Source organism: Pteronotus mesoamericanus, unplaced genomic scaffold (genome assembly GCF_021234165.1).
Source record: "Pteronotus mesoamericanus isolate MK-2021 breed Mesoamerican mustached bat unplaced genomic scaffold, CSHL_Meso_final contig_20, whole genome shotgun sequence".
NCBI classification, from domain to species: domain Eukaryota; kingdom Metazoa; phylum Chordata; class Mammalia; order Chiroptera; family Mormoopidae; genus Pteronotus; species Pteronotus mesoamericanus.
In genome coordinates, this window is record NW_026555085.1 from 22,061,611 (window position 1) to 22,088,816 (window position 27,206).

General features: G+C 35.0%; 1 protein-coding gene across 5 annotated transcripts in view; it reads left to right on the forward strand.

The window, feature by feature from the left end:
- The window catches only part of MLIP (muscular LMNA interacting protein), a 231,554-nt gene that overhangs the window by 113,487 nt on the left and 90,861 nt on the right, over positions 1–27,206 (forward strand). For 4 of the 5 annotated variants that reach the window (XM_054569496.1, XM_054569500.1, XM_054569498.1 and 1 more), the window contains 3 exons: positions 7,165–8,733; positions 17,676–17,747; positions 27,060–27,125. In XM_054569496.1, the coding sequence (XP_054425471.1) occupies positions 7,165–8,733; positions 17,676–17,747; positions 27,060–27,125 (1,707 nt within the window). The remainder of the gene's footprint in view (positions 1–7,164; positions 8,734–17,675; positions 17,748–27,059; positions 27,126–27,206) is intronic. The other variant, XM_054569497.1, reaches the window with a different exon arrangement.

A 27,206-nucleotide genomic window follows, 5' to 3' on the forward strand; every position in this document is an offset into this window, starting at 1 on the left:
AATAAATAATAACTTTCTGGTAGTGTGACATAGTTTGAGTACTGACCTAGGGTTATTAAAGCATAATATGAAGGATTATGAAGCACAATAACTCTCCTACTTTTATGCTGAGAGACTTCATGGAGAATGAAGCATTCCTTTACAACATTATCCTTTTATACTTTCTAGTTGCCTTGCCAGATTTTCTTATGGTACACCAGCAAGTAATTCTGCCTGGTGGACAGGCAGGTTAATATATGCTGCTGCTTGAGTAGGGAAGAAGGGCAAGTTGGGAGATTCAAGAGGCCCTGATCAAAGGCCTTTTGCCAACAAAGCTGGAGATGAAACATTAATTGACCTGAGGAAAGTGTGTCCCCTGTCAGGCAGGAAGGGGAACCTTTCTCCTCAGTGAGTATTAGCAGAACCAGATGTGTGTAGGGATGAGGCCAGGGTGTGGGGTTTGACCCGGCTACAGTCTGAATTTGGCATACGGTACCCCTCTCGCTCTCACAGGCCAGCCCCTGCAGCCTTGCCCCGCATTACCACAGCTCCTCCGTGCTCTCTCTTACTGCTGGAGGGCAGGATGAGGGTTCCCAACATCTGACCAAAGAAGGTGCCCGATGCCTTTTATTAAAATATAATATACTATTATTTATTAAAATAATATATTTAATATAATAAAAATATGATAAATATAAAGCAACATCCAATAAAGCAGGCCCTCAAAACTTTTTAAATGTGGAAATTATGAGGTTATTTGTGACTTTAATGAGAACAGTGTGAGTGGGGTGCTGGGGGCACAAATCAAGGTGAGAAGTGGATAGGTGATGAGGAAAAAGAGGTTGTGTCTCGGAGGGGTGGAACAGGAAAACAAAAATGAGACAAGCAACTGACTGGCCGTGCTCTTCTGGGTGCTTACTTGTTGTAGTCATAAACCCTGTTTTCCTCATTTGTAAAAGGGGGTGATGATATCAACCTTTCTTATGAAGATCTAGTGAGATTATATATAAGGAGATTTTATATATTTATTTATATATATTTATATATAAACTGTTCATCACAGTTCCTGACACATTGTAAGTTCTCAAAAAATAATTTACTATATTTAAGAAGTCTAAGAAGGCAGCATGTTTTGGGGTACAGTACAGGGTAAGGAATATGTGAGGGGGGAGAGGTTTTATATATTGGTTCAAATATAGCTTGGATGTAAGAACTAGAGAGGAGAGACATGGAAAATAAGGCCAGAAGAACTGGCTGAGGTCAAAATAAAGGAGGTTCTTACATAACATTCTGGGAAATTTGGACATTATCTCGCATATTTATTAAGTACCTGGATTTCATGGATCCATGGAAAAGAGATTACAGCAAATTATTTAGGTAGGGCATCAGACATAGAAATCTTCCTTGTACCCCCTAGGGCCTCAGTGTTATAATGAAATGCTCTATTCATACCAACACATTGTATTAGAATAGTCTTTATATATTTTTATTATTCTAGTATATCTGTGAACCTCATCATGCCAAAAAAAATCTTGCCTCTGGTCCCTATCACCTAACACAATGCCTGGGATACTTGTAGGTGTTTGGAAAGTGTCTGATGAGTGAATAAATTAATGAGTGACCCTCCTTTCACATGACCTTGTGAGATATATATAGGAAATAGACATCATTATATGAACTGTCTTAACCCATAGCTGAGAGAAAACTGTCATAGAGTATGAAAAGAGTGTCTGGGACTCCTGCCTCATAGTGTAGTTCTTGCTCCATATTTTACTTATTAAAACAAATGACTCATACGTAATTTTTGGCCTTAGAGATTTAGAGATGGAAGATTTTGGAAGAAGCTGGTAGGTTAGATGTCCATGTTGGATTCTGCTAACTGCTGGGAGGACTAGCTTAGAATGACAGGAAGTAGGTGTTTGTGTTAAGATACCAGAAAGCAATGTGCACCTGACCATCACTTGGACAGCGTTCTAGCTGCATGCAGAGCAGAGCTACATGGGGCCAGAGAGTGAAGAAAACAAAAAGAGGGCCTGGCTTGCTCAAGTAGGGGAGAGGTGATCAGGTAGTAACTCAGGTTCTGGGGGGCTCTCTCGATCATGTCATCGCCTTGATACAGTTGTAATGATTGAAAATGTAGAGGCCCTCATTCTTGTAATTGTTGTACACATTCCTGACCAAATTGTAAAATGTATTAATTTATTTTTGAATTTAAGTATAGTTGGCATACAATATTATATTAGTTTCAGTTGTATAATAGTGATTAAACCTTACAATGTGATCACCACACTATAGTCTAGTAACCATATGTCACTGCAAATTTTTCACCGTAATATTGAGTATATTCTCTTTCACCTTTGAATAAAATAATGAGTGGGTGATTTTATTTTTTTAACCATTGTTCTCTAGTGATCTTCCCACTGCCACTTCCCCATTTCCCTTCTTGCTTAGGGTGAGGATATGATTCTGTCCTCTTAACCTTTTTGTTGGGTTCTCTGGTGAGGCTGGACACACTAAGGAGGCTTCTTCTGACTCAGTGGGAGGTCCCAGGCTCTGCTCTGATGCTGCAAGAATCCCTGTGATCCCTGCCTGGTAGCCCATTGCTTCCCCTGTCTGAAACATCATTTATTTGCACCATTAGTTCCAGGGATAGAGGAAGTACATTTATGGAAAATCAAGTTGCTTTGTCAATTCCAGCAGAAAGATGATGGAGCTCTTTAAATGGAGGGTCTCCTGGCTTGATGTCAGAACTCAGTTTTTTTCTCTTTTGAGGTAAGACTGAATTGGCTATCAGAACCACTGTTCCCTCCACCCCCTACCCGCGCTCACTGTCTGGAGTCTACAGCAGAGTTAGAGGGGATCCTCGCTGAGGGAGGTGATGAGGCCTTCTTTAAGGAGGCACTATGTTCCTGCTCTCTGTCCTTTTGTTCCTACATCCACTGGGCACTTTTCTTCTTTATTCCTGGAGGAAGGCAATATGCCATGCACTGCACACTCTGGGGATACACCTCAAAGGACATACTGCCCACCTTTAAGGAATGTGAAAAACAGATGCACCTGAAAATAGTGACAGTGAAAGTAACATGTTCAAGGAACAATGGGAAATCAGCCTCGAACCTCAGGAAATGTTCATATTGTATGAAATAAAATGTAAAGAATAGGTACACGTTTTCTGGTCAAACAAGCAGTCCTTAGGCATTTCTGGGAATCAGCAGAGAAATACCAACATATAAGAAGAGGGTAAAAGAAGAAAAGGACTTAGTAATGAAATAGAAGCCACAGATAAAGCAGTTTTGAAAAGGAAGGAGAAATTGGAAGTGTCAAATTTTAGAGAGAAATCAGAAAAGATAAGGAAATCAAATACCTGCTGGTTTTAGGAAATGATAAATCATTGTGGGCTTTGGTGATAACAGTGCTGTGGACGAGTAGGGGCGGGAATTGTTAAGAAGCCAGGGGAGTGTATTAGTTTTCCATTGTTGCATAGCAGATCACCAAAGTTTAGTGGCTTAAAAAATATGTTTATATATTTTCTCTGCTACTTTGATCTCTAACCTTTCTATTCACTTTTAAAGCACTCACTTGCTTAGGTCATACCCGTACTGGACAATCTCCTTTTTGATTAACTTAAAGTCACCTGATTAGGGAACTTTAATTACATCTGCAAAATTCCTTCACTTTAGCTTCCACCCATACTCAAGAAGAGGGGATTATCCAGGAGTCGGTTTCTGGGTAGTTACTTTTGGGTATGTTGGCCACGAAAAGGAAATAAATACAGTGATTATATGATTTGGATGTAATTACTGAGAGAACAACATGGGCATGTAACTGTGGGAAAGACAGGATCCACAAAGACCTTGGTGTACATGCATGCACACATTTTCAGTTACCTTTTTCTACTTAACAAACCATGGCAAAATTTAGTGTTTTTACACACAACCTCTATTTAGCTCACAAATCTGCCAATCAGCCATTGGTCCAGGTTCAGCTGGGTGGCTCTGCAGGACCGGCTCAGGCTCACCTGATATTTGCTATGGTTCACTTATGTGTCTGTGATTAGCTGCTGGTTGGTTGGTAGGTGGTTAGCTGTCGGGGGGGCTGGTTCGCTGAGAGGTGGTTTTGCATTTTCCAATAGACTAGCCTGGGCTCATTCACATTATGGCATTGTTCTGCACTCAGCAAGCCAGTAAATTCTAGTGCACAGTGCTTTTCTAACCACTGCTCCTTGTATCACATTTGCTAAGGTTCCAATGGCCAAAACAAATTATATGGCCAGTTGAGATTGAGGAAAAGGACTTTGCCTTTTTAATATAAAGACTAGAGAGTGGTAGAAATTTTTACAGTTCACTACATGATATTTATTATTATGTTTTTAAAGGTTAGGAGGATTCTGCTTTATATTTCTGTTATAATGAGAGAGCTAGTAAGAAAGAAAAACGGATGAGTACATAGCATATGAGTGATGAAATGGGGTCCCTAAGAAGGGAGGATCTGCTGTGATTCAGAGCACGTAGAGAAAATTTACCTTTAAAAAAGTGAAAGTCACACAGATCTAAACTAATTGGATTTTTCTGGTAATCTCAGTTTCCTTGGAGAAAAAAACTCTCAGTTTTTGAAAACAATGAGGGAATAGTAGGAAAAGGGTGTGTGGTGAGTGATAACTTTTTAGATCTGCTATCAGAACAGGAGAGAAAAGCTGAGGTACGTACCAACAAAAGAAAACTTAAAAAAAAAGCAACCAACAAAAATGCTGAACTGTACAAGGCCCAGCTGAGACTATAGACCTTAAATTTATGATGATACCAGTCCACAGCGTGTCATCTGTACTCTGTGTGAATTAGAGAATGGTGCTCCTTCTGCTTGGGTACAAGGAAGTTCAGCCCCACTCTCAGCTGGAACCCTTGTGCAGAACCAGTTTGTAAATTAAGTTCAGCAGCCCTGCCAGTCAACAGGGTAGTGTTACTTTTTTTTAGTAGCAGCTTTAAATAGACTAGGTCAAGGGAACATAATGGTAGGAATGATTTAAGAATGAAGATTTGCCAAGTGGGTTGGTAAAAAAACAGGATGGCTAGAATGTTGACAATACTGACAAGGAAGTTGAGATTGAACAAAGTGTTACTAAAATCTAAAAGCACAAAATAGCAGGGAATGGGGGGAGGTGAGACTGGATAGCAAGAGAGGGGTCTGTCATGAAGGAAAGATCTTTAGTTCATGGTAGACACAGAGAAATTATTGATGACATCTTTTGCACAGGTATACTTTGATCAGATTGTAAAAGATCAATCTGATGATAGTTTGAACCAGAAATAGTATTGAAATGTTCAGACAAGAAAGGCTGAGAATCTGCCCAGTGACATTATGAGTGTCCATCATTGAGAAGAGGACTGATCCACAGGTAAGTTTAGAAGGCCAAGCTGCCATACTGTCATGACTGTGAGAACAGAGGGTCTTCTAGAGTTTCTGCCTTGCAGGGCTGTGCTGATTCAGGAAGAAAAACACAACTAGACAGGACCAACATCTGGTGCTGTCCAAATCTTGTGACCTACTCAGATCATTGGGTAGCAGATCAATCATTTTAGCTTTTATTCAGATGTTTGGAATCTCATAGACACATTTGGGGAAAAAAGGAATATATACAAGAAGAGTTTATTTAGGCTGACTAAAATTACAAGGCAGCTCTGCTTTTGAGATTGGTTGTTAAAATAACTGATAACTTCTGTTATACAAGATCTAAGGGTGGACTTAGGGTTAAGAGTATCCACTTGATGACAGCAGAACATTGCAAGTATCCTCAGATACTGAGATTATTGTGAATGTTAAGATAGTCTTTTCAGGAAAAGAGAACTTTGAGAATGATTTTGGAGGAGCTGTGTGGTAAGGGGGGCTCAAGGAATCAGAGGAGGGCTTGGGACTGGAGAACGCAGTTGAGTAGCTCTGAAAGGTGTTTGAAGCAAAAGAATCAACAAAGATCAGGCTAGAAATATATAGTGGAGAAGAAGGAGAACAGGTTTGAGGGAGAAGAATCTAGAGCATCAGTAACAAATAGCACGAGGGGTTATTAGTAGGAAAGAATGAATGGATGGAAATAATTTATAGATATCAATAGAGAAAAAAGGGATTTATAGGGAAGAGCTAAAAAAATGTCTGGGCCACTTGACTGAGCACTTGACAAGTATCCATTTTTTCTTTCTGCATAAAATTATTCATGACTTTAGATCTTCTTTTTAAAAAGTTATTAATAAGAGGAACTCAGGACAATGAATGTTTTTTATTAAAAAATGTATTCTTCACTCCTGGGAATTATATAAAAATATGGTGGCACATTTTTATATTAGTGTAAATTAGAATAACATCAGGATATATTTGCAAATTAGAAATGAATATATTACAAATACTTATTAATACATTGAAAAGGAAAATTTAAAAACATGTAGATTAATATAAACATAACATTCTTAGACTTTTCAGTTATTCTCTTATAAGTCCTTCAATAGAATATATATTCCTTTCAATACAACCAAGTCATTTATTTTGTGTTCATTTTGGCAAGTAATAAGGGAAAATATTTTCTGTAAACTTAAATTCCCTCTCTGTTTTGGATTTTGCTTTCACTCTCTCATTGTGTATCATTGTTGTTGATGTTTTGTGCTGCATCTTTTGAGTTCCGGGCATTTTTATTTTCACAATATGTAGGAATAGTCTAAGTTTTTAGAATTGCAAACTTTGAAGCATGCTAAATTGTTTAAAGGATTGTATTAATTATTATATTATGGTTTATATAATTCCGATAGAAAATTTATTTCCTTTTCCAGGTGAATTTTGAAATTTATATTGATGATGGTTTAAATCTTCTCAAATGACACAATTCCAAGTTAAGATAATTCTTTCAGATTTTGTCAATGAATTATTTTCTAAATGGAAATTTGTGAATACAATTTAATATTGATGCTTATCCTAGGGAATAAATGTGCTGTGGTACATAATGCCTCAGAGTTCTTTTATATTTGATTTCAAATTCAAAACAATACCTTATCAGCAAAACAGAATTTCTTCCATTTTATGGAGGTTTAAGGTACGTCTTCATATAAACTAACAAAACTGTTTACATAAACACTCAAGTGCCAAGAATATTTTGAAAATGTCACAAATAATGTCCTATTACAATCTGTCTATTTCTCTTTCCTCTAGTTAACTTCTTCTTCCACTACCTCTGAGCAGCTTGCCTGTAAACCACCTGCTCTCTCCTTTGTTTCTCCAACTAATCAGAAAACACCACTTGACCCAGTTAACCTCGACGGAGCCTCTGTCTTGGAGGAGTTCCACAGTAGGAGGCTGAATGCCAGTGGGGCCTTGGTGGAAGAAACAGCTACGTATTTCCAAACTTCCGCTCACTCTTCACCCTTTTTTGCATCGAAAGGCACCTCCTCGATGTTAGAGTTGCCCCATTCCACTCAGTTATCAGGTTCCAATTTATCCAGTCCCAGTGAAGCAGATCAAAAACCTGGACTGACATCAGAAACTCTGAGGAAGACGACGTTAGCCGCGCATGTCCTTAGCCCCAGAGAAAGTCTGAGAACCTCTCCTTCACAAACCTCTGATGCTTCTCTGAAGTCGAATTCAGCCTCATACATACCAGTCCGAATTATCATGCATTCACTCTCCCCAAGTCCAAAACCATTTACCTCCTCTTTCTATGGCTCTTCTTCCACTATCTGTAGCCCAGTGTCATCTACTGGAAATCTCTCAAAGTCAGGGCTGAAATCCTCAGTGCCCTCCCGGCTTTCTCTTCTCACTGCCATCCTCAAGTCAAACCCTTCTCATCAGAGACCCTTTTCCCCTGCATCCTGTCCCACATTCTCTCTCAATTCCCTGGCTTCATCCACACTCACACTTGATCATAAAGAAAAGCAAACCCCATCCACACCTAAAAAATCTCTCTCAAGTTGCTCCCTGAGAGCCTGGTCTCCTGAGCAAACAGAACACCAGGTGTCTGACATTAGCCAACAATCCTTTCACTCACCTTTTTTCACTCAGTTTGCTCCCCTTTCTCAGGCAGCCTCTGTCTCTGCCGCAAAACACACGAGTAGCAGCCCTGCTTCTTTGAATGTAGAGAAAACACCATCACCCACTTCTTTGAAGAGCAACCCAACCCTCTCCCTGCTACAAACAAATACATTGAGTCCTCTAGGTCTTCCTCCTGTTTCTCCTAGCTTTTCTCCTTTTTCTTGGGAGAGCAAAAGGGATGCTGACCTCAGGGGTCTGGAAAAGCGCAGGAATATTTACACATACCCTTCCGAATCAGCATCCTTTACATTATCTTCTGCATTTCCCAGTAACCAGAGAGCCACATTGTCCTCTCCAGAGAAATGCTTCCATCCTTCCCCAGCCCTTTCAAACCTGATCCACAGATCCCAGAGAGCATTACCACAGCTTTCGGGCCAAGGGCAGAATCCTCCAGCTGCTCCTTCGCCTCCTGTCTCCAGTGCTAGTTCTGCTTCTCACCCCAAATTGGGGTCCTCCTCTCTCCCCTATACTAATCTTCCCACCCAGACACTCCAGCTCAGTCCTTCAGCACTACACTCAAATTGCGGCAGTGGTAACTTGCCTTCAAGACTTGGGAAATCTGAAAGCGCAATATCCGACCACAGGTCATCTGTTTCAACCCCGTCACCTCCCATCTCTCTAATGAGAACCAAGGAGCTGATTTCACCTTGTGCATTGTCCACTTCAGCAGACTCTGAGAATAAGAAACCCAAGGTATTTTTTTGCACGTTGCATGGTGCATGCTTATTTTGAAATACAGAAGAATTTTTTTTCGGGGGGGAAACATCAATAATTATGACATTCATTCTGTTCTTATGAGGAAACAAAGTTCAAGGGCAGTGGGAGGTGAGAGGGGAGGGTGTAGGGAACTAGGATTTGGTATATTTGAATGTGGAGATGAATTATAATCTTCTAAAACTGTGCATGTTTCTATAAAACTCTGATTTTGCAAATTCTTCTCTTATGGTAACTTCCTATCTTTATAGCTTCAGGCATAATAATGAGTTTTAGCATTGATTCCAAGGATGGAATTCAAAGTAACTAGTTGAGTTTGGAAATATGATACATTTCTAATTATTTAATAAACGGACTCTATTATCCATCAAAATATCCTGTACTGATAGAGTAGTAGTGTAAAATGGAATATTATCTTAGATCTGTACTGAGATTCTATCCTGTACTGATATAGTAGTGTAAAATGGAATATTATCTTAGATCTAGGCCCATATTCTTGCCAAGTCAATTTGAAAACTATTACCTTTGCTGTCATTCATTTATAATTATTAATTTCCCCCCTTCTACCAGATTGATTTCTTTGTTGCTCTTCATACCTCAAGCTAAATCAATATGGATTCTAGCTATATACATATAGGGCTAAAGGGAATAGAAATTTCCTTTATATGTGAAATGATTTGATTTATAATAAACAGTAAAAACTTAGTTATTATGAAATACAGAAAGGATAAGCAGGCTGGATATAAGGAAGTAGAAGTAAGAAAGCAGAAATATTGGCTTTTAAATATTCTGAAGCAAACCACTGAGCAGAGGTATGAAACTGGCATATATTTTAATATGAGAAGGGAAATATTTGAAGGAGTGACCCACAGCGTTCATTTCTTCTGGAGTAAGGCAACTCTGTTCTAGAGCATGACCACTTCCCAGCTATTCTCAAATAATTTAGATTGTGGATTTCATACACCCAGGATTTGACCATTATTATATAAATAAAAAAAGTTATGAAAGTACTTGTATTAAGAGGGAATTGGTATATTCAGTTCAGTGCATTAAAATAACACAGCTTTAGAGCTTCCAAGTTCCGTGGAGATTGTGTTCAACTCTGAATGATGAACTTAAAATGGGAAAGATAAAACAACCCATGTACTCTTGTTAATGATGTTGCAATATAATTCAGCTTAGAAGCATGCATTAAACACCCACTGTATGCCTACCGCTATGCTAGTGTTTTTTGAAATGTGTGTGTATATGTGCTTGTATGTGTGTTTAAGGAAAGTAAGAGATAATTTTTTTATCTTAAAAGTTTAATTCAGCAAAAAATATATGCATAATGTGGAGAACCTATAGAATTATTGAATCTATAGTAAATCTAGAAAACAAGTATAAGAATATGTTATCATAGTATAATACAGAGTATACATGTTTTTGGCCTGAATTTGATATATTAGAAATATTATTATGAGATATGGTTAGTGAGGGAAGTTATTATAAATGTCAAGCCTGTTGGAAATATTTAAAATTAATCTTAATGAAGAGGGAAGGAGTTGGTATTTCAGAAGTGGAAAATAGCCTGACCAAATACACAGAAGATTTCAGGGGAATATATGTGGAGGCATAAGAAGATTGGCTTATCATCAAATAGTGATGATAATAGTAATGACAATTATAGTGACAGATGTCAAATGCTTTTTGTGAGTCAAGACGTATCCTAGTAGTCATACAATATAGTTAGAAATTAATTAAAAGGGACTATTAACTGACTATGGTCAGTTAATTTTTATGACCACATAAGGTTGGTAATATTATTTTCTCCATTGGTTATGTACACCAAGAAACTGAAGTTCAGTGACTAATTTGCCCAGGTCACTTATCTCGTACTGTCAGAGCTGACATGTATTTTTAATTTAAATCTACCAATTCTTGAGGTCATGTTCTTTATTATTCTGTTTTATTGCTATAAAACAAAAAGCTCCTATTAATTACCATTTTAGCCTTATTTAATAGTTTTCATTAAAACTATTTGAAGGAAATATTAAAACTAATGGAGGAAAGAAACCATCATTATTATGGAATAATGATAAGAATTATCAATTTACATAATATGAGTCATTTTAAAAACGTACTATGAGAGATCAAGTCCTTGTATTTTAAACTTTGAAAGCAAGTAGGATAGAGAGAATCTAACTTTTTCTATAATTCTAAAATTATTTTTTTGAAGTTAAAAATGTGTTATTTATTAACATAAGTACAATCTTTTTTTAAATTTTATTTTATTTTTTCAAATACATTTGTCTCTGCCTACCCCCCACCACTTTCCCTTGCCCCCTCCCTTCTTCCCTCCCTCAGCTCTTCCCCTTTGGTTTTGTCCATGAGTCCTTGCTATATGTTCCTTGACTTTCCCCTTCCCTTCCCTTTCCCTGCCCTCCCTCCCTCCTTCCCTCTTGTCTCTGTTGATTAAAATATTATTTATTTGAGGTGAAAGTGACCTAGTGATTATCATTTCAATACATATGTTTGATTATGGAATTCATTTGTGGTATATTAAAAAAATTGGTGATCTAAACATTACTATTTCCTGAATTTATTAACAATTATTTCTTAAACCATACTGCCATACACTTAAATTAGTCATCACCTTTGTTAACAGTGATCATACTACAGAAGCCTTTTTGAAGTGTTGCTGTTCATGGTTCACTTTGCTACGTTCATGTTTTATCCTGTTTTTTTGGAGATAGTTGGAAGAGGGTTGGCCCAGAGGGGCTTTTGATAAGTAAAGTCCTTTTTTTCCCTAAAATCAATTTCCTTAAAGACCCGTTTTTCCGCAGCTCAGTTACTGCCCCCAATATTAATGAAATTTCCAAGTTAAAAATTAAGCATCCAGAAATGCAAGCTAAATTTGATGTAAATACAAGTATGAAAAATATGAAGAAATTATAATTTATCTATTTTCATCTGTTGCTTTGAAAAGAAAGATGTTTCTTATAATGGGTAAAACTTAGAATAACTTCTGCAAAAATAGTCATTCTCTGAGACATGCTGTTCTTTGTCTATTTGTTTCTTCCTTGCTTCTTGTTATTATCTCTCTAGGTAAAAATCAGCTTTCATATTTTTTTATTTCAAACTATTATTTGCAGAAATTATAACAGTATAAAAATTCATTTAAATGGATTCTGGAATAGATAAATCTTATTCTACTTTCTTTTGATGTTTGACTAGTTTTTATTAAATTGCTAAGACTATTCTATAGATTGGTAGGAGGAAATAGACAAAAACTCTGGGATATCAAAGAATTTATATGCTTTTATGAATTGTTTCTTGTTTTGTTCCACTGTGCTGCTAGTCTGGGCACAGGGCTATCTTTGAAATCTAAGAGCTTCAGCTTTAGATCAGCTTCACTTAGTGCCAGATCCGGAAAGGAAAGGGGTCCTATTATACAAATGGCCATCAAATTAAAACATGAATGCTTGAAGTATATTAGCTCAAAGGCCCTGCTGGCCTTTGGTATTAAAATAAAATGAAACAGCTAGAGCATGCTGAGCTAAATTCAGATATAAAGTATATTTAGTGTTTCTTTTTCACAGATCACATCTTAAGGTTCTGAATCTGTTTGCATTAGCTTGATATAATTGATATTTTTTAAGATCAGATATAGTTAAGGATATTATTTCGCAGTATGATCATGGCCGTAGACAAGATGAATTTCCTTGAATGTTGCTCAGCCTACTCTTTGATCAATATTTATGTTGTCTGAAATATTCTTCCCCCTTGGGAAAGCCTGAATATCACAAAATTAATCCATGGAGTTGTATTTGGGTTCCAATATATTTTACCTTTATTTATGAAATAGTTTAAATTTCTTCTTAGCAAGTTACTATGATGTTCCATACATTTTGACAGTTACCCAAAATGGTGACATGTATGTGCAGGCCGTAAAGTTATTTGGAAACATAATATATTTAAGGAATTAGTTGGGAGCTTTTTGATATTTCCTGAACTTCTAGCTGGTATTTTATCTATAAAATCTTATTCCTTTAAGGCATCAAAACATTTCCAAAAATATTTCCCTGGAAACTTGATGGCAACAGTCTCTATGTAACTTTCCCCATTTCTGCTGATCATATGTAATCTGGAAAATGAGCAATATGAAATATACTTCTATGAGCTAGCACAGTTAATGTGGGCTCAAACAAATCACTTGTTCATTCATTCAATATGTACTGAGTGCTTATTATGTGCAAGACATTTTTCAAACTTATAAGAATATATTTCAACAAATAAAATAGCAAAATCTCTGCTCATACAAAGTTTATATTCTATGGTGGAACAGATACAATCAACAATAACCCCCCTCCCCAAATAAGTGTATTTCCTTGTGTGTTAGAAGGTCATATGTGGTAATGAAAAAATATAGCAGGGTAAGGAATGGTGTCACAAATTCAGGTTGGGTGGTCAAGATAGGTTTCTTTCAGAAGGTGACATCCAATGAGGTGTTGCTCATAAGTGTGTAGTCAGGAAAAATCCCTGAGGCCAGAGAGTGTGGGGCAGATACAAAGAACAGGGGAGCCAGAGTGGCAAGAGTGGAGTGTGGATGCTGAGGTTGTCAAGTGGGAGATGTAACTGAGAGCTATTGCAGGCCTGTGAGGTCTTGCATAACACTTCTGTGTCTTTGATTTTTAATTTGAGTAAGACAGGAAGCAGCTGGGGGGGCGCGGTTGAATAGATAATCAACATAGTCTTATCTATCTGGCTCCTGTGTTAAGAATAGACTCTAAGAGGGTGAGAGGGGAAGAAAGAAGATCCTAAGAGGCTATTGCAACAGCGTAGGAAGTGATGGTGGCTCTGGTGATGTTATAGTAATGAAGGCAAATATATCATTTTTGAATATATTTTGTAGATAGAGTAACAAACATTCATCAGTTATTACAGTCAGACATATGTGAAATGGTAAAACAGCTGAAACCACACACATATGTATCTTCTTGTTTCCTTTTTCTCTTTTGTCTCACTCTCTTTTACTCTACCTCCTCCACAAAGTTCTTGGTGCCTTTTTGAGATTCTAGATTTTCCATGATTCTCCCATCCCTGCTATTCTGTCACTTCCATCTCTACACTAGCCAATGCTGTGTCTCATTCTCTTTGCTTCTCTCCAGCTAGCCTTTCTGAATTGATTTTTAGCAATGATTTACATGCACCTGTCAGTGGTTGACAAAAGTTTCCTTTTCACCCCTAGGGGAATGATTTGTTACATTCGGAGTCAGGCTGGTCAGATCAGCTTCTATGATTAGCTCATGGTAATTCCAGCCTGTAATACTACAGTCTAATATTCAAGTTATATTTACCTCAACTAGAAAGATTTGTAATTGTAAACAAAAGAAGGGAAACCAATGAATTTGGTTTAACACCTGGGAGCCTTGGAAAGCTGTAGAAGAAATGTATTTCAAATTAGAATAGTATTAAAAGAATCCAGAGGAAATATAGTGAACCCAAAATGTATCTATTATGGCAACAAGAATGATTTTCAGACTGAAAAGGGAAAGCTATATATGTCTTAGAGATGCATAAAGCCTAAGATAGATGAGGAACTAGAAAAATCACCTAGTTCTAAGTAAGTTCCTGATCTAGAAAAATTGTGTCTCAAAACAGATGAAATTTCTATTTCTATTGCAAAACCATTTTAAATGATGGAAAATATGATATTTACCAGGAATAAGAAGTGAGCCTTATGTTTCATTTTTCAAAAATATGGAAGATGAATTCTGAAAGTTATAGCCTATATTCTTAGTTTGTAAGTGTTTACAAAAACAGTTATAACTGGAAGTAAGACATTTTCTTCAAGCAACAGACATTTATTTATTGAACTCCTTCCAAGTTCTAGCTTCCATGATATCTTTTATTATATCATGAACGAGAAGAGACACACAAAGTATAATGATGTGTTTCTGTGAACTCACGTTTGTTTCAAGTGCCCAGTTGAAAGCATCCTCAAGATCACTTTCTAACCCATCACCTTATTTCAAATTTCTGCACATTATTTGTTTCTCTATGACTTTTCCTTTGCTTTCTTATTTGTTTATAGTTTTTCTCCATTCATTAGAGCATAAGCTCTAGAAACTAAAGGCTTTGTATCTTTTGTTCATTACTGAAATTCTCGTACTTAGAACAATGCATGTTACAAAGTACATGCTCAATAATATTTTGTTGAATGAATCCATGAGTTTAGCTGCTATATCTAAATAGATTTATAGGATTGGTTGATGTCTCCTAGGTTGACAGAACTCGGTAGACAAAAGCTCCTTATCCCTGATATATGACTTGAATGAAAATAAAAATGACATACCTAACAAAATGGTTCATGAAATGATATAAAATATTTATCTTCATAGTTTACAATGACAAACCAAATATAGTCAGATGGAATCAGACAGAGATAATATCCAAAGTACTCTTTCTGTATCGACAGAAAAAACATAACTACAGAATGTTTAAAAAAATGAAAGGATTAGGGATTTTAGGTGATAGCATGCTCAGTATGATCAAACAATATGAAATAACTCCAACTTCACTCTCCTGTATATTCTAAACTCACCACAAAAACCAAAGAGATAATTTTAATTATCATAGCCTTCATTGTATGAATTGATGTCATTGTCAAATCATAGAGATGATTATATTCTACTTTGTATTAAAAATATATCTAATTAAATACATTCCCATTCAAAATTTAAAGTAATATTGACAGAGGGAAATGATAAGAATAGTGAAATTCTTCAGTTAAAGATTGGTAGAGAGAGGTTGGTAGGAACAGCGGTACATACAGGGATGGTGCTGAAGAGAGCTCTTAGAATGCACAGGATTCCATGCGGGGAGAATTTGCAACAATGGAGTAGTTAGAGGGAAGCATATTTTGGCTCAGTGTAAGGAAGAATTTTGTACCACATCTAACAATTATGCCTAAATGTATTGCCTTGGGAGGTAGTAAGCATTCATGGGGTGTCTTGACAGAGGACCAGAGATTTATGTCTTGAGTGAGGGCATTAAACCAGGTGGCCTTTAATATCACTTCTGATCCTAAGATTCTGTGGCATGATATGTGCATTAACAAGATATCTCTCTGTAAATCTTTCTCCAGCTATAAACTTTAGGGCAGTTGAAGATAGAGGACAGACATTATAAATGATTATGCATTGTAAATTGAGAGGCAAGGGCATGTGGCAGATAAGCACACTGTTATTGAACTGGAGTGCCTGCATCCATATCCCAACTATGACTTACTAGCTAGTTACCTTAGATAAGTTACTTAACATGTCTGCACTTTAGTTTCCATATATCAAATGGATATAATACAGTATCTACATAATAGATTTGTTGTGGTAATTAAATGAGATAATACACATAAAGTGTTAGAAGGATGGTACCTGGCCCATAGTGATTGTTAGTTTTTATTATTATAGCAACTATCATTACAATTAAATATCCATAAAACCATCATGGAATATTAATGATATATTTTATTCTGTGTTAATTGTCTTTAAACATTCATTGGGAGGATATATTATCTTATAGAGAAAGCAGGGATACTGGATCCAGTCAAGTCTGAATGCCAAACCTGTTTCAACTCTTTATGGGCTGTGTAGTCTTAGGCAAAACTACACCTGACCGCGCCACGTCTCCTTTTCCTAATGACTCTTTAGTTACAGGGCTTCTGTAAAACTAAATGAGGCAATGTATATAATTTGCATAGTAATAAATGTCAGCTCTTATTCCCCATGAAGAGATGACTTTTTATGTTTTCTTTAGCCAAGTACATTGTTGTCTGGAGACCATAGCAGTGCAGGCTAAAGACGGAGACTTAAGGCTGGAAAGGGACATGAGACTTCTTTCGGGTCTGACATTTTGATTTCTCTTACCTTCATTGCACCAGTTTAAGGAAGGTTACTTCAACTATATCCATAAAACTCAAGGTTTTGTTTGATTTGATTATCCATTCTTCTTCTGTAGACCCTTTGTTTGCTTTTCAGTGGACTGAGGCTGCTTAGAGCTGTGTGCAGATTTCCCCCCAACTGTGAGCTGCCTGAGACAGAGGCTTCCGAAGTGATAGGAGCCTTGAATTTAGTTAAGCAGCTTGGGACCCAGAGCAATATCAAAGCTGGGCTTTTGACCATGCTTATAATCCTGATTTCTACAACAACTTCCTCATGTTCAGACCTCTCCCCCAGATACTACTCAAAACTAAACTATATACCTCTGAATTATACATAAAACTCAGGACATTTTATCATTTGATTCATTAACATTAATATATTAGAAAGTACAGGAGATGATAAGGTTTAAAAATTAATTTAAAATCAAGAGCTTTCTAATTTTTCTATTTTGGAGTTAAACTGATGAAATTACCTATTCAAAATATGCTGCTTATAAAAATGCTACTAAATTTTATGTATTCTGATCTTTGTTTTTAGGAATGATGTAAGAAAAGGTATAAAGGTTCAATATATTTTACTGGAATAATATTTGTTAATTATGACACTATAAAAAAAGGATCACTTTCCTTTGAGATTCCAAACCCCCCCCTCAGAAAAACCCCCTCACATTTACAGAATAGTACTCCTATGAGGGAATGCTGCTAATGAGAAATTTATATATAACTTTCTAGTGATTGATACTTTTACGTTCTGAAACTATAGGTCATATAATTGTCAATAATCCCTAGGCTTACTACTGTGATATTTCTTTGCTTCACATTCTAATGAAATATTAACGTGGTGAACTAATTTTTTTCTGTTAAAAACAAGTTGTTCAAGCATAATAACTCTTCTCTTTGTTCAATAACTTGTCATTTAACCTGGTAGAAATAGTCTAAAATTATATTATATTCTTTCCTCTTTTCATTTCCACTCTTGCTTTCTGGTTACCCATTCTAGCAATACAAGACCAAGTCAAGTTACAAGGCTTTTGCAGCAATCCCTACAAACATATTCCTTTTGGAACAGAAGGTCAGTGTTGGCTCAAAAGCAGAGTGAATTTTATGTTTCTGTCATTTTTGTTATGTTTTCCAAATTTTCTCTTTTAAAGTTCTGTCTTTATTAAAAGAAAATTCTGCTCTTAGTTTAGGATGATGTGATGAAAACATCTTGGTGAATAAAATTGCCAATGTCATTGACTTATCACTAGAGGATAGATATGAGCCTAGAATTGTCCAGTCCCATGTCAAGCAGCCCTGTAAAGCTTAATTTAGATTCAGATACATCCCTGTCTTTTGGCATTTTATACGGTTGTTATATTCAAGAGCTTCCACTTTTACTTGTATTGATCAGAACAATAGAGGCAAAATGGGCTTATGTGTGCCACTGGCCATCTTGGTCAAAACTTGGTGACTCATAGTAGCAGTGTAGAAACCTGTTAGCTGACTATCCACCTTAGCTTCTTGGATCCCATGATGGGCTAAATCTCTTCACCATTCCTGCTGGCTACTGAGCCTACCTCCATAAATGAGAGGGAGCAGTGATATCACTTCTAATGACCCATGCTTTCGTATGGCTCCAGGGCATTTTTGCTTTCCTATTAAAAGTCATTAATTATAAGATTATAGGATTCTGCTTCAGTAGGCAAATTAAATTAAAGCCTCTCATTCAGTAAGCACATTATAGATGCTCAAGTGAAGGCCAAATAGACGATCGTATCAGAATCGAAGTGAAATCAATGACTAAGTTTATGAAATTATTTACTTTATACATAATTTTTATGATATTTAGGCAATTTATTTCTGTGCATTAAGCCCATTTTTTCCTGTGTAATTAGTACTTCAAATAGTGTTATTATCATTTTTCAAACGTTAATGTTTGCCAAACAGGTGGTATTTTGACCACTGGTTTACGAATCTTTTATGAATCTACATGCTTGTTATTTTAGCGATCCAGGGAATAAAACCATGTATGATTTCTTATCTAAAATGTAGGAATTACTAGTGAGAAATGCTAAGTAGCATGTAGGTGAGCATTACTGGGGAGCATTACTTATATTGTAAATTACCCACATGTAGTCCAGAATCGATGCTCTATGTATATACGTGCTTTGAACTGAGGGCGGGGGGGGGGGGGTGTCACTGGGCTGCAGGGAGATTGGCAGCTATTTCTCTAGCTTCTCTTCTAAATTTCTACCTTTTATAACCCATTAAAAGATGGGCCTAAAACACTAATTTCAGGAGGCTTCCGGAGAATGCAAGAAGTGCATCAGATTGCCCCTTATCTTAATTGCCTATTATTATGTTGAGTCATAGTAGCAGTGTTCCCTCACCACAGACTCTGCCTATTTCAGGTGAACATTTTTGAAATCTGCTCTTCCAGAAATGGGAGAACCGCCCCCCGCCCCGAAGCAGCCAGGCAAGAAGGATAGGGGCCTGTTGTGTCACGGTATCCTTCCGTCATACTTGTCTCACCTAACCTGGCTTATCCTCCTGTAGCTGTGTGGTTCTGCTATATCAATTCTCTACTTAGAAAAATAAGTAAAGTTAATTCTTCTTGACTTTTGTAAAATAAAGCTAGATGTCAGTATTTGTTCCAGAAACACTACCATCTCTCTTCTCTCCCACTTAAGTAGATTTTAGAGATTATAATCTATTAGTGATTAAAAATGAAGAACCATTAACTTAGTTTCCAATTTTATTACAAACCCATTTCAACAATGTGTATGGTTGTATTACTGTATATTGAATCTAATACTTCATATGGAGAAGTTTTGGTTTTTAATTTTGAATAAAACATAATTTTTAGGGAAATTATTATTTGTATTTTTAGTACAATACAATGTAAATATCATGATGCCTAACTTAAAATATTATTCTAGAGAGAACCGATTATTATACAGGCAACAATGTGGATAATATTCCCTCATCTAAGATAAATTGTTTTTGTACCATAAATATTTGAATTGCACAAAGGTCACAAAATATGACTTGATGTTTCTTTTTGCTTTAGAGCCTTTGCATAATTTCACATATTTTTTGCTGGTTTCCCATGTTATGTGTTCATTAATGAGAAACTTAACTTTGCAGGAATTTTTAAATAACAAAAGTCTTAGCCTAAGATTTTATGGTTTATTTAATTTTCACTAATATTTCTTCAATGATATTTTCCTGCTCTTTTTATGATTGTAGTTTTTAAACAATAAATCTGGTAATTCAGACCTTTTTTCCATCTGTTTATACCAATGATTTTCGATTGGTATGCTGAAAGAATTTTTTTTAAAAAGATTTTATTTATTTATTTATTTATTTATTTATTTTTTAATTTTAATTTTTTGTTCAAATACATTTGTCTCCACCTTCCTGCCACCACTTTCCCCTAATAAATAAAAATAATTATTTATTTTTAGAGAGAGGGTAAGGGAAGGAGTAAGAAAAGGAGAGAAACATCAATGTATGGTTGCCTCTTGAATGCCCTGTACTGGGGACCCAGCTTGCAACCCACGCATGTGCCCTGACTGGGAGTTGAGCCGATAACCCTTTCATTTGCAGGCTGACACTCAATCCACTAAGCCACACCAGTCAGGGCAAGAACTTTTAAAATATACTATACCTAACTACATGATCAGTGGCACTGACCTGTTTTCCCTTAGACTGTCAAATTAAAAAATGACAACAGCCAATGCAACAAGAGTCATCTGGTGTGTATGAATTAAAATTAAAACTATTTTTTTTGTCAGATTGGCAGAAATAATAATATATATTTTGGTGTGCCGCAGAATTTTAGTAATTAGTTTATGTGTACCATGAGATGGAAAAGGTTGAAAATTGCTGGTTTATACAATAGAACTTGCCCTATGATGTTTAAATCAAAGGAATTTGTTTTGGAATTGAGTGGGAAAATTGAGACTATAATCATCAAAAACTCATCTATTTTGGTAAACATTAACATTTTGGAGTATTTTAAGTCACAGAATCTCTTCTGAGACCCCTTTAATATCACACAAAACACTGCCTTTAAGGTGTAGGGTGATGCTGCAGTCTTGTTATAATAATCTGTTAGCATCTATGCTGTAGAATGACTTAGATAGAACTAACATTTAACTGAAGTCTTAGTTCAATAATTAATTCTATCCCTGAGTCAGATTAAATCCATGGTTGGCATTTTAGACCACATTCTGCTTTATAACATATAGTATAATTAGTGGAGAACCTGGCTCATTTAAAAATAATAGTATTTTTAAAAGCAAGGTTTTCTCCAAATTCAAATACAGGCATCTCTTTTAATGAGACATTAAGCTATCATTGAATCACTGGATTGGTTTCCAATTTAATCACTCCTAGATGAATCACATAATTTTCAAAAGGGTACATTTTGTTGGCAAGGTATAAGAAGTTTCTGGTATTTCTGTAATTCCTTTTCTGCATCAAAACCTAAATTTATAGCTTATGCAGTATTCTTTCTTTTTCCCCTATGTACATTTATGAAGGAAACATTTTTAGCTTAAGTCTTAACTAAGGCTTTATAGGAAGAGATAAATGTAAGGCAAATTTTAACATGTTTGCTTCAGGATCTTTGGCTTCATCTGCTACAAATAATCATCTCTAAGATTGAGATGATGATGAAATACAAGTGATTGTAAAGCAGGAACAAAGTAATCAGATCACCTTGCATTTGTGACTGTCCACGGACCTTATTATAATAAGAGTCCCTGGTTCAACAGTATACTAAGCTCTGTAGAGAAAATAATTTTGATGTGAACATTATTTTTTAGTCTCTCTGTGTGTACTGCTGTTCTTTTCAGAGAATGTTACAAGTATCTCTCTTATTGGTTAATTTTTCTATTCTGATAGCAATAGATAAAAAGTTAAAATTAAACTAAAGTGCCCATAGTAATATTTTAAATAGATTATTATTTTTATTGTGCACTTGTGTTAAGGACAGAAAAAATGAAGGAGGGAATATTTTCATGAAATCATGTAACATGCATATTTATTGTCTCACAGGTAATTAATATTTTTTCATAACAGTATAAATTTTTTTCTTGAAAATAATTTGAATTCTTTCTTCTTTTCCTCACAAGTATTGCTGAAGAGAGAATCAAGGCTATGATTAGTACCCTTTTCCAACAAATGGCATCACTACCCAACAAATGGTATTTTAAAGATACATTTAATTCATAAATGTGAGTTTGAAAGAAAAATTCTAGAGGAGCTCAATTTTATAAATAACATACATATATAAGTTATAGGATTTATTATTTAAATAAAACTTCTGGGATAAATTGTTTTTTGTTGGAAGGAATACAAAAAACAACCATTTTGAAGACTGTGCTATAAAAACAGAAACTTAAAGATGTGAGATACCCCATCAGCTGTCAAATCAATTTATTCTAAGTTGCCAGTTTAATTTTTTAAGACATGAGTTGGTAAACTCCAATCTGATTAAACATATGTCTTTGGGTGAGACTATTTTAAAATCTCTGTATGTTTGAAAAATTGAACAAAATCTGGTTGCTAACTTAGTATATGGTCTACGCTGGAGAGATATCTCTTAATTTAGATTATTATAGTGAATGTATTCCAAATTTCTTTAGCAATAAAGAAGTGCCAGGACCCAAATCTATATTAATTGCTTCTTCTTAGGCAGTTGTCTACCATGTATATATCTTTTAAAACACTTACCAAACCTTATTTAATTATGCATATTGGTAGTTTTATTTTTTACCATGAACTATCTGAGAGAATATAATAGATTTTTGCCAAATATTTAGTGAAGGAATTAATTTAGTTTACAGCTAGGCGTTTCTCTAAAATTATCAATTTTATTCCACAGGATTTTAAGATACATTTTTTTTGTCCTAGGATTATAAAAATAAAGAAGTCTTATATGACAATTGGGATCTTCTTTTAAGGTAGAATAAGCCTCATCAATTTTGCTTCCATGGAAAAGGTATACAGGACTTTTTGCTATTGGGGAAGTAAGTTGGTTTTAGATTTGGCACCTTTTAGCAATTAGAGAATATAGTCGTAATGGCTGCCACATTGACTGCTATAGTGTATCAGACACTAAGCTGAATACTTTGCTAGCCTCATAACTCTGTGAAGATTTTGGTGATCTAAGATGTCAAGTGGATATCCCAAAGCAACAGGGCTAGTAAATTGCTGAACTGGACCTCTAGTGGGGTCTGACTATGCCCTAGCCATTCCTTCCTCCTCATGCAGCAGTGATGTCAACCAGCTAAAGTGAAATATTGAGGAAGAGATGATGATTTTGGCTCCCTGTCTACAACACCTTTTTCATTACTTGCTAAAATATATTTACATTTTCATTAAATTAGAGCAACAAAAGTGATTTTTAAATGAAGAACAATGAAAGTAAATAGGAAAGGATTTAGCTCTGAGAAGACATTAGTGAGAGAGAAATTACAAAATCAGCCCAATTTCTTGAGCTACTGAAAGATATGAAGTGAATTACTGTGGAGGAGGTGCTATCTGGAAATAAGAAACCCCCTTCTGATACTTTTGATTAAATGAAGGAAAAGTATGGGTTTTCCTGCCACTGAGCCTTGCTGAATGGGTTTGATGCTGTCTGTAATGGTTTACAGAAGTCCTCTTCTTCTGTGTTGGGGGGAACAGACATTTTACCCAACAAAGATTTTAGGATTAAAAACACCAAGCAGATCTCCCCAATTCTTGAAAATTTTAAACCAATCATATAACAATAATTTAATGATAAATATACTTGAGTCTTTAAAGAAGAGGTATTTTTACGTACCTGGATGCCCCTTTGGCTTACAGCGTACATTTCTCCCTTTTCCTCAGATTTGAATGCTATTCAGTCCTGAATGTTCAACCAACTATAAGCTGAGATTTATTTTGCCAAGGCTATCTTCAGTCTTACAAATGGTTTTATATTTATCACTAAAAAAATCAAGCACAGCTTTTGTAGTCCTCAGAGGATTTATTCCAGCAAATGGCTGGTCAGATTAACAAAGTATAAGAGCATTTAGGTTTAGCATGAATCATATTAGGGTTAATTTTATCCTTACTGAAATATATAGCAACTCTCCCATGAAACTTTTGAAATCCGATTCAATTAGATAGCCTAGGCAACACAAAACGTTTATAAGCCCCTTCACATTATTCTTCTTTTGAAAGCTGTACATTTCTAATTCTATTTAGAATGCATCTAATGTATTCTATCTTTGGATACTTTTTAGAACTTAATCCTATTTCCAAAGAGAGTAGATTAGACTGATTTAATATATCAGACTAAAAATTGTTTGCATTTCCATCAAAGATGTTCCCTTTGCTGGGGGAACACACATTACAATTTGTTGGCAGGTATTCCCATAAGGACTTTGGTTTACAATGCTTGCTCGTGATTCTTAGCTACTAATAATATTTTAATATGGCGCTAAAAAACTATTTTCTTTTAAAAGTCAGATTTACTATGTCTTTTTTCCCCCCAAAATGGCGCCCCAAAGTTGGCTGTCCCAGGCAAAATATAACTACTTTTAATGAGAATATTTCTGATGACTTATATTAGTTAAAAATCCTCAAAAAGAGAATTCTAAGCATGTCCCAATTATACTTCACTTGGCTATCATCCAATTTGGTACAAAAATATGTTTTGAATAAAAACCTTTTATTGGAGAATGTTCTGAGAAAACTTCACTCAAAGTGAATAAATATAAAGAAACATCAATACAATCCTGCTGGCTAAGTTGTGAAAAAACAATCTATAGTCATATTGCCTAGTAATGAAGATTTAATGTATTTTATTTTAGTACATTTTTGTAGTACAGAGAAAGAAACTACTTTTTATGGCTGTTGGAAGGAGTGGATCAAGATGATATGTTTGATAACTTCTCATCAATCAGAAAATCAATTCTAGTAAATTTTGAGGCTATTTAAGTGCAAAATAACTCCCTTCCAAATTTTAATGCAGTCTTAGTATTGTCCCCATTTCAAAGTTTCAGCACATTAATGACCTAAACCCATTATCTACCTTAATTTTCCAATCATCCTGAATAGATAGTTTTTCTTTCTTTGAATAAATTACAATATTTTAAATTGCCTAATGAAAGATGTGTTTGCCTATAATAAGTTCCAACAGAGTAACAAGGATATTTGCCTTATTTGGTTTTATCTGAAAAAAAAATTCTCTCATTAAATTAGCACTGATCACATACTCAGATCTTTGATGGTAAACAAATTTAATTAAAATGCAGGTAAAGAAATTATTTGTTAGTTAAAATATTTAAAGAGTTTAAACCACTTCTCAATAGCATTTTTCTGAGGAGTATTAACGTTATATTTTTCTATGATTTATATATTCATTTAACTTGATTTATTTGTCAATTTACTCTTTCAGTCTATCCTAAAGATTTTTACTGAGTACATATCACGTGCTCTTTCCTGAGGCTACAAAAATAAATAGTATATTTTCCCAATTGTAATAGGACAAATGTTCCAGTATTGTGGAAATACAGTTAAAAAATATAATTATGATGCAATCTGCTTAAGTTATGTGCAAAACAATAGAGTATCCCAACTTGACAAATGTCTCATGTAATGAGAGTAAAAAAGAAAAGGGCTAAGAATTAGTTAAGGCATTTTCAAAGAATAAAATCTGCTGTCTGCCTCATTAGATAGCAAGGCTTACTAGGAATTGATGTTATAAAAGTATGCTATTAACACATGAAATAAAGCAGAATATAGAACAACTTACATCTATGCAAATAATAAATGAAACAGTGTCAATGAAGAAGATGGGAATAAACATGAAAGATACCCAACCTCACAAATTATCAAAGAAATAAAATCTAAAACCAAAGAGAGATAGTTCACATACATCAGGCTGTTAACAACTTTTTAAAGTGTGAAAACAAGAACTGTCTGTTGCTATGATGAGCATAATGTTATTCAATTGTTTTAAAGAAATTTGAGAATATCTGATAAAAGCAACTCTCCATGATTACACTATTGTGCATGTACTGTAATTTAACATTACAAACGTGTGTCTAAAGAAATGTGTACACATGGATGGTAGTTATTACAGTTTATAATAGTGAAAATTGGCGCAACAGCAACAGAAGGAAGTATCCATTTTTTCGTGGAATATCCATATAATGAAATCCTATGTGTAAGTGAAAGACTGAACAAATAACTACATGGAACAAGTAATAGGGTAGGAAGAAATTTTCAGTGGTGATGGATATATTTATAACCTATTATTATTTATAATAAAAGATTGTGGAGATCTTTTTATGGTTGTACACTTCCAAATTCATCAGCTATATACTTTAAATACAGGTTTTTGTATGTCAGTCATAATTCAACAAAGTGGTTTAAAAAACAAAAATGAAAGCAAGTACTGGAAGTATATGTTATACTAACACAGTGCAAAAAAACTACATAGTAGGTTGTCTAATAATGTATACATATATTAATATGATAAAACAATTAAGGACATACATATGACGATAACCACAAAATGAATGAGAATGGTTACCTGTCTCGTGAGGAGAAGAAGCAAGTAGGGAAGAATGCACCCTGGCTTCTGTTAGTTTGTAATATTTTACCTCATATTCCAAATGGAGTGAACAGAGTGAACAAGAGTGTTATCTTATTCTCTCCATTTACGTATCTGTAACATATCACAATAAATAAAAATTAGGTTTTATTTTGAAAATTAGGTTTTATTTTGAAAACAGTTTGTAATATTTTACCTCATATTCCAAATGGAGTGAACAGAGTGAACAAGAGTGTTATCTTATTCTCTCCATTTACGTATCTGTAACATATCACAATAAATAAAAATTAGGTTTTATTTATCTTGAGGCCAAATCTTATGCATTGAATAAGGTAGCTAAGACTTTTGGGATATAAATAATTAAAAATAAAGCAAGATTTTTTTTTTATTCTGTGTGCATGTTTCTTGTAAACTGATCCTGAAGCATTTCCTCAAGAATAGTTTTTGGAAAATTTTGGGAAGTATCTACATCATTCTTACCTCTGTGTGTAGCTTCTCAAGGTACTCCTTTGAAGGGAACAAGGCTCATCTAGAAGTAAAAGATGTCCAAGTTCTAATTTGTATACTTAAAAACTCAGCTTCTTCTCTTTATTCCAACATCTTATAATAGAGAAACTGATTCCACAAGAGAAACTAGACCAATGTGGAAAATGCCCTTGTGTCAGAGAAGAGCTCATCAAATTATTCGAAGATTTTTTTTCTTGGAAATATTGAAATATAGAAGGATTTCTTTGAAGACACTTTTTAAATGACATTTATATTTGACTAAAAGCCTCACATAAGAACTATTTCATTTACCACTAGGCACTAGATGAACCAGCCAAGACTGAAAGTATCTCCAAGGACAACACATTAGACCTACCTCTGGAGGTAATGACTTTATATTACCCCTGTGTTTGAAGTGCAATCCCAAAACTCACTGCTAACTCAGTACCTGGTTTCAATTCTTCC